General features: G+C 41.1%; 1 protein-coding gene across 2 annotated transcripts in view; it reads right to left on the bottom strand.

The window, feature by feature from the left end:
• The window catches only part of NPC1 (NPC intracellular cholesterol transporter 1), a 50831-nt gene extending 43263 nt beyond the window's left edge, over positions 1–7568 (bottom strand). For both annotated transcript variants that reach the window (XM_032223325.1, XM_032223324.1), the window contains exon 1: positions 7221–7568. In XM_032223325.1, the coding sequence (XP_032079216.1) occupies positions 7221–7316 (96 nt within the window). In that variant the 5' untranslated portion in view covers positions 7317–7568. The remainder of the gene's footprint in view (positions 1–7220) is intronic.
• Positions 7569–9340: the final 1772 nt, after the last annotated feature.

Consider the following 9340-nt stretch of genomic DNA (forward strand, 5'->3'; position numbering starts at 1 on the left):
TAATTAGTTCATCTTTTTTTCCAGAAATGGTCCTGCTTAAATGCCACTATTGTAAGATATGAAATTATCAAATATTCTAGGACTAATCAAAGCCAGATATTCCCATGCCCTGCAGCTAGGATGGTAACCAAATTTGTGAATGTACATAAAACCTACTTAAAATTTAACTTGTATTTCTGTGGGTCTTCATGCCTTTATCATGTTTTCAAAAGCAGTGCTCAACTGATTATGGCTCATCTCACAAAAGGTAAGGAAGGTCAGACTTTGTTAGTACACAGATGGGGAAAGACTAAGAAATGCCAGCACTATAGAGGCTTAACAATCAAAGAAAAGAACGTAGGAAGGTCCCTCCCTATGGATCAAGCAGTTAAAAATGGCAGCTGGATCTTTGTACTTTCAGACTTGCAAGATGCTTTTAAATTGTGGTATTGTCTGTCCATGTCTTTTTTTCCCTATTTGTATCCCCTATCCCCCCCATGACTTGGGTTGTGAGCCGCCCTGAGTCCCCTTGGGGAAAAGGGCGGCATAGAAATATAATGAATTCAATTCAATTCAATTCAATATAGTCTCAGAATAAAGAGGAATAGTTTCATATATTCATGTTTCCTATCTGCTTTAGCTGGGAGAGATGATAGATTAGTGGCAGGAATCAGCAATTCAAGGTTGACAGAAACTTTGACATAATGTATACTTCACTAATTTTCAAAACAGAAAATAAGACTCTGCTTACTCATCTTTCAGGGATAAGTAGATATTATCGTAAACTTGCTTTAGTCTTACTTTTGAATAAATACAAATAAATGCTTGGCAAATTATTTAACTATATATTTGCTAGCATATTAATATTTAACCATCATTGGGACAATTGATAGATTAATAACAGACACCACTTCCTGCCCTTCTCAACCTACTTCCTCCCTCCCTCCCCATCTCTTAGCTAGGTTGATTATCTGAATTTTATAGTATTATATTTAATTCATTACGTTTGGTCAGTTTTATCTTTTAATATTTAGGCCTCCCAGGGTTGCCTTGTGGTAAGAAGAGCAGCTAATCGATTTTATAAATAAATAAATGTCAAAACCATGTCTTCACCCTTCTGAAAGACCAGCAGGGTTAGGACCAGTCTAACCTTGGGTGAATGATGTTCCAACAGTCTAATCTTGGGTGAATGATGTTCCAAAGGGCAGGTGTTGTGGCAAAATAAGGTTCTCCTCTAGGGTCCATCAGATGACATTTCTTGATAATGGACCCATAACATGCTTCTTCTGCTGAACCTGATGGGACAGCTAGATTTAACCAAGAAGAGATGTCCTTTCAAATAAACTGGATTCGTATAATTTTATAGGTCATAACCATACCTTGAATTGAACCCCAAAGCTACCTGACAACCAATGCAGCTTGCAGAGCTGAGGTACAATGTGTGATGATCAGGAATTGCACATAACTGCCTACATTGCTGCATTCTGCACCAGATGCAGCTTCTGGATGATCTTCAAGGGAAGCCCTATCTAGAATATATGATAATCCATCCCAGGTGACAACGGCACAAGTGACAGGGATTAGAGCCTCCCAATTCAGAAAAAAATCCACTGGCACACAATATGAAGTTGTCATAGGCTCTCCTAGCTACAACTGGCATTTACTCATCAAGCAGAAGGACCCAGGATAGTATATAGGGTCTTTCTGGAAGAGTCCAACCTCATCCAGCATCGAAATATTTGTTTGTGTCACACTAAGCTCAAGAACAATGTAGAACAATTCATTCAGAGTTCAGTTCTTTATCTGCTTACACTCATCTTGCCAGACTAAACCTTTAGCACACTCACTCTAATGGATATAACTGGGAGATTCTAGGAAGTAGTTATCCTTATTCTCTTCTTCTACCTCAGGGGTGTCAAACTCACAGCCCGCAGGCCAGATGCATCACATACTGGCCTCACCCACACTTGTTTCAGCAAAGGGGGGAGATGTCCGATACATCATGTGACAACGCTATGACAATGCAAGTTTGACACCCCTGCTCTACTTCTTATCAAGCTCCAAGTTATGCTGCCTCTTGTCTCATTCCTCTTTTTGGAATGTATTACCTCCTTCCTGGAAAACTACAGCTTCACTGTAGACCATTACATCAATTCCCTTCCGTAGGGATTATCTCTGACATCCTGGAATCTGAAGCCCCTAAACCCCCAAGCCATTCAGTCTTGCTAGAGTTTAGCTGAAGTCTGTTGAAGTCTAAGGCTGTTAAATCCAGCCCTAGAAATGAAGCATAGGAGTCTAGTGTTATTCAACGTGTCCCAGTAACAGAAGTGCAAGTTTATATATGAAGACAAGCAGCATGGATGTGCACCATTTCCTCCCAAGTTTAAAAAACCATGATAATTCTGATGATGGTGGAAAGAAATTATGCATGCAAAATAGTTAAAAATTAAAATGCAGATAGGTAAAAGAAACAATGGAGATAATACTCTTTTAAACGACAGTAAATGATATCAGAATTTCCATCTCTAAGACATATAGTTGTAAATGTTAATATCATGATGATAATATGTGACTGCGCTTCTTAGTGATGGCAATTCTACCAATTCCTAGTTACTGTTGTTAAGTGAGGACCACAAGTGTCATTAAACAAGGATCTCACATGATTGCAACTTTTGACTTTCTGCCATATTCCCAATTGACTTTAATTGTGAAAGCAGCAGAGAAGGCCATATATCATGATCTCATGACCTCAAGATGTTACAAAGGTCTGAAATCTGGGCTGCCTGCCTAATGTTCACATCATGATGCAGAACATCAAGGACTGAGTATAGTTACTACTTGTTCAGCACAGCAAAAGTTCAAGCAGTTACTGAACAAGGGCTAATAAAGTCCATCTGCACTTGTCTTTTCGCAAGGTCATTATATCAAATTTTACTACGCACAATTATCATCCTATGATACTCATCCCAAGCTTCCTCCTCCAGCTGCCGCTGAGTGCCCTTGGCCACAGACTCCTGAGGAGCCTCTAGCATCCAGGTGGAGTCTTTGTTTCTATCTCTCTCCCCCACCCTTCATCATCTCCCGGACTGGGTTGCCAACGTAGAAAGATGGGCAATCTTCGGGGCTAAAAGGCATTGGGTCTGGTTTGGCAAGGGGGGGGGGGTCAGGCTGGTCAGGTGCTGATCATGGGAACCTTTTAAAAAAAAATTAGAGCATTTTTTACTAATTAAAAATGCTTTAAAAGTTTTTTAAAAGTTGGCCATGCCCACCCAGTCACATGACCCCCCCCAAGCCACGCCCACAGAAACAGTGGTAAAAATTTTTTAGATTTCACCACTGGTCATAGGGTACAAATAAGCAATCAGGAAACAATCAATATCAATATAAATCATAAAGATAAAGTAACAAAGTTACAGTCCTGCAGTCATAAGTGGGAGGAGATATATGTATAAAAAGTGGAAAGGGGGGGAGGACATAACTAAGGCAGAATATCAGCAAATAGCCCAAGCATGTAAAGATGAAGTGGGGAAAGCTAAGCTCACAATGAAGAAAGGCTTGCCACAAAAGTAAAAAATAACAATAAAAGCTTCTTCCAACATGTTAAAAACAAGAAAAAAGTTAAGGAAACAATTGGTCCATTGCTGGGAGAAAGTGGCAAGAAGGTGACAGCAACAGGAAGAAAGCAGAACTATTTAACTCATGTTTTGCATCTGTCTTTACACGAAGGGCTAAAACAGTCCAACCTATCCAAAACATCACCACAAAAATCAGATTAGGAACACAAATTGAAATAGGGAAGAAAATGGCCTAGACAAGTTCAAATCACCAGGACTGGATGGATTACACCCCAAGGTTCTGAAGGAACTGGCAGGCGAGATCTCTGAACCACTGAACTATATCTTTCAGAGATCCTGGAGTGCCAGGGAACTGCTAGAGGACTGGAAAAGAGCTGATGTGGTTCCCATCTTCAAAATAGGGGGAAAAACAGATCCAGGAAACTACAGACCTATCAGCCTGACCTCAATACCAGGAAAGATTCTGGAAAAGATAATCAAGCAACGAATCAGCGAACACCTAGAAGCAAACGAAGTAATAGTCAAAAGTCAACATGGGTTTGTCAAAAACATATCATGCCAGACTAATCTTATTGCATTCTTTGATAATGTGACAAAATTAGTGGACCAGAGAAATGCCGTCGATATAGTTTACTTGGACTTCAATAAGGCATTTGATAAGGTAGACCATAACCTACTACTAGATAAAGTAGAAGAATGTGGGTTAGACAGCATCACCACCAGATGGATTCGTAACTGGCTGACCAGCCGCACTCAACGTGTAGTCCTCAATGGAACTGCATCTTCATGGAGAGAAGTATGCAGTGGAGTACCCCAAGGCTCTGTTTTGGGCCCAGTACTCTTCAACATCTTCATCAATGATTTGGATGAGGGAATAGATGGGGAACTCGTCAAATTTGCAGATGACACCATGCTGGCAGGAATAGCCAACACTCCAGAAGACAGGCTAAAGATGCAGAAGGATCTTGACATACTTGAACATTGGGCACTATCTAATAAAATGAAATTCAGTGGTAAAAAGAGTAAGGTTCTACATTTAGGCAACAAAAATGAAATGCACAGGTACAATATAGATGGTACCTTGCTCAACAATAGTAACTGTGAGAGGGATCTTGGAATCTTAGTGGACAACCATTTAAGTACGAGCCAGCAGTGTGCAGCAGTGTCTGAAACAGTATAGGGTTTCCTGCCTAGGCAGGGGTTTGGACTAGAAGATCTCCAAGGTCCCTTCCAACTCTGCTATTGTATTGTATTGAGATGGGTGATAAGAATGATGAGATGTCTAGTAGTAATACTAATGCAGCCTTAGTGAATATAGTTTGACAGTGGTGAGGGAATTATTTGTTTAGCAGAGTGATGGTGTTCGGAAAAAAACTGTTCTTGTGTCTAGTTCAGTGTTTTTCAATCTTTTTTCTGCAAAGGCACACTTTTTTCATGAAAAAAATCACGAGGCACACCACCATTAGAAAATGTTAAAAAAATTTAACTCTGTGCCTATATTCAATATAGACAGGTGTTTTTCCCACGGCACACCTTATACTATGTCACGGCACACTAGTGTGCCACGGCACAGTGGTTGAAAAACACTGGTCTAGTTGTCTTGGTGTGCAGTGCTCTACAGTGTCATTTTGAAGGTAGGAATTGAAACAATTTATGTCCAGGATGCGAGGCGTCTGTAAATATTTTCACAGTCTTCTTTTTGACTCGTGCAGTGTACAGGTCCTCAATGGAAGGCAGGTTGCCAGTAATTGGTTTTTTCTGCAGTTCTGATTATCCTGTGTCTGTCTTGTTGAGTTGCAGAACCAAATCAGTCAGTTATAGAGGTGCAAATAACATACTCAATAATTCTTCTGTAGAATTGTATCAGTAGTTCCTTGGGCAGTTCGAGCTTCCTGAGTTGGCACAGAAAGAACATTCTTTGTTGTGCTCTTTTGATGATGTTTTTGATGTTAGGTGTCTATTTTAGGTCTTGAGATATGATAGAACCTAGACATTTGAAGGTCTCTACTGTTGATACTGTGTTGTCTAGTATTGTAAAAGGTTGTAGTATGAGAGTTGAGTTGATTAGTTTTGTATGCCGCCCACTCCCGAAGGACTCTGGGCGGCTTACAATAAAAAGGGGAAATTTCTTTGGATTTCTCCAAAGTCTATCACCATTTCTACAGTTTTGAGTGTGTTCAGTTCCAGATTGTTTCAATCGCACTACGAGGCTAGTTGTTCAACCTCCCATCTGTATGTGAGATATACTGTTGTATATCTGCAAACTTCAGTAGATGGATTGTTTGAGATGCAGTCATTGGTACATAGAGAGAAGTGGAGAGAGCACACAGCCCTGAGGGGCTCCTGTGCTAATTGTACAGGTATCTGATATGATTTTGCCTAACTTCACCTGCTGCTTCCTGTCTGTTAGGAAGCTTGTGATCCACTTACAAGTATATTCAGTTATCGCTAGCTGATTTAGTTTAGTTAGAAAAATGTCTGGTATAATGGTATTGAATGCTGAACTAAAATCTACAAAGAGGACACTTGCGTGCACAGCCATATTAACAGCATCATCTGTCAATCTATTTGCTCGGTATGCAAATTGCAAAGGGTCTAACAGTAGATCCGTGATGGTTTTCAAGTGGGACATCACTAGCCTTTCAAAGATTTTCATAACTACAGATGTTAGAGCAACTGGTCTATAGTCATTCAGTTCCTTGATGGAGGGCTTCTTCGGCACTGGGATGTTAGTGGAACATTTGAAGCAAGAAGGAACATAGCCTTCCTCTATCCCTCCACTTTATTCCTGTTCTTGCATTCCCTTTGCAGATTTTATTCTGTAAACTGAGTTAAAGCTGCAATATGTATTACGCCATGTACGCTGCTGAGTTATGTAAGAAATAAATTACAATGATAAGCTACTACTCCAACAAGCCACAAATCAGTACAGTTCTATTGCTATCCAACTCAATTATAACTGCTAAGTTCCACATATATAAGCATTTCAAAACCTCTGTTTTGCAATTCATTACAACCAGCCATAATTAAAATTCTCATAAAACAGCATCAACCTAACCCTCCGGATTAAGATAGCAGCCTTTGCTTTTGATTCAGTTCCTTAATCCCCAAATTATTTTTATCTGCCCAATTTTCAGTTCTGTGGCATTACCGACACAACAGTTCTTAAAGCCAGAACCATCTTCAGGAACTGCCACTCCGAAATGGATTCCTCAAATCAAACGCTCAAGATAAGCGTTCACCCGGGAAAAGGCGCGACTCCAATAAACCGGGGAGTTGGATAAGACTTTATTTTCGAGCAAACACTTCAGACGCTTGGCATGTTCTCAGCCGTTAACAAGTCATGCCTTTTGCCAAAGCATAAGGGGACCAGGAGTCATAGCTGCAGGCGTGTCCACCTCACCCACTTGCCTCCCCAGCAGATGAAGGAACTCCCTTCTCCCGCCAACAGGGTCGGTGCAGAATGAGTTTGTGGCCGGTGGAGAGTGGGGGAGTCCAATCCATCCTGGGGCACGAAGCTTCCTTATGCTGCCCCCCGCCTGAAACAAGCCCAAGCCACTTTGTCCTCCCTCCCGTCAGGGTCCAAAGCTTACTCCCGGACCCGCATCTGCACCGTTTCCAGACTCTCCCTTTCTCACGCAACTCTCAGCTCGCACGCTTACTTACCCGGCCGGGCAGAAGCGCCAGTAACAAGACGACAGAGACGGCCAGGCCGCAGAGCCTCCCACAGCTGCGGCCCCGTAGCCTAAGCTGATCGCGCATCTCCGGAGAAACTGCTGCACCTCGCTCGCTTTGCCGTCAGCTTTAATAATACCCGGCGAGGCTCCGTCGATTAGTCAGAAGGAAGTACGACTGAGAAGCCGGAAGAGCCGTCCCTTCGCCTCTCGGTTTTTCTACGCGGAGGCGTTGCTGGTCGTAAGGAAAGTCTTCGAAGGGAGGCACCGAGACGGCTTTCCCCTTCCTCTTCGGAGTAGAAACCGCCAGCCGGAGCGGTCGGCTCCGCCTCCGCCCAGAGAATCGCCGGCCTTTTCTCGTGAGGTGACGCCTTCTGGTTCTCACGCCACAGGCACGCGCTGCCCTTCGTCCCTGCCCACAAACACGCCCAGTTCTTCGGGCACCCCTTAATGTCCCGTTCCCCGAGCTCAGTCCTTTGGGGTGTAGCTGCTCAAAAGTAAGTCTCTACCGGCTTCTAGCTGCCCTTAGATTAGAATAGAGCGAATTAACTGGAAGGGATCTTGGAGGTCTTCTAGTCCAGCCCCCTGCTCAAGCAGGAGAACCTGTCCCTGGATTGCACCTTCGCCTTGCAGCCGGTTACTTCAGTGAGACGGGGGTCGTGTGTTCTCCCCCCCCCCCCCGCATAATTGAATTCCAAATGCCTTTGCTCAAATGTTAATCTTGCTGCCATTTTTTTTCCTGAGAATACATTTCCCTTTTATTTTAAATCTATGTTAATCTGGTAGGGATGCTATGAAGATATGCTGAAATAGAAAGCGTCGATACCAAGTGGCGGCGATACGTATTTGAAGTATTTGTTAAAAATGTAAAACCAATAAACATGAAGTATTTCCATTTAGTCGGCAGTCGGGAAATATACTGCCTGCTTGTACTTCGTGCAGCATCCAAGTCCTTGCAAAATATATTCAAATACCCAGATGCTTGTGTATCTGAAATGATCAGAATTGTGCAAGCCGTGGGTTTTCTGTGGCACTGTATGGAAGTGAAAGTTGGAAGGATGTAGAAAACATTTTTGAACTTTGGGGTTGGAAAAACTGAGAATATTGTGGGTGGCCAAGAAAACAATCCATTGGCCTATCAAAGAGGTCCACATTATCAGGGTTACACCAGTCATTTCCATTAAAAAAATAAAATATACAAAATAAATTGTGCCTATGATTAAACTTGTCAAGGTGGCAATTCTAAATTGGTGTTACCAGATGGCTCCCTTAAAAGTAATGTCTTTCAGTTCAGCAAAATTGAGTTGGAATCCATGTTTCATGTTATGGTAGCAATTTGAGTCTGAAATATATGAAAACAAGCAAAGCTTTGTGAGATTTTCAGCAAGAAGCAATTGTTGTGAAAGCTTGTTTGTCATGTGATGTGTCTAGTCAGCAGACTCGTGAATCTAGCTCATCTAAATTCAATCACAACTCTTAACAAATGGTAGATTTGTTCTAAAAATCCTTGTTTAAAAAGTTCCATTTCTTGACATGCTTGGATGTTTTTTATTTACTGTTTTCTTTGTTGTACAAACATGTATATTGTATGTTAGGGGCTTGCATTATAGGTGTATGGATTTTTATTCATAACTGATTTGTATGTACATTTCAATGTTTCATAAGCAAAATTAGCTATAAATATAAAATTTGTAATAAGGCCTTTGATCAAGTCTGAAGGTTCGTATTAATATTTGAATATTCTTGTATTCTAAATTATATAGTTCCACTCATATGTTTGTAATTTACAGACAAATCCCACAGTCACTTGGAATTCTACAGAGAAATAACTTCATACAAAAGTCTGAAGCTTTTTATTTATTATTTATTTCAGTAGTTTAAAAACATTTGTGAGGGAAAATATATTTCTAATATGAAGGATTTATTTTCGCTAAACCTATAAGCAGTTTCTACATACAGTATTTTCTAACAGTTTTGGTAAATACTGCTAGGTCTAGGTTGCAAAAATTCTGACAATTCCGAGATGTCACCAAAGAGTTAATGTTTGTTCTAATCTAATGGTTGTCCAGATTTTTGCAGACTTCATCTGGTAGCATTAATTTATTGCTTGCA

This window comes from Thamnophis elegans, chromosome 8 (genome assembly GCF_009769535.1).
Source record: "Thamnophis elegans isolate rThaEle1 chromosome 8, rThaEle1.pri, whole genome shotgun sequence".
Lineage (NCBI taxonomy): Eukaryota > Metazoa > Chordata > Lepidosauria > Squamata > Colubridae > Thamnophis > Thamnophis elegans.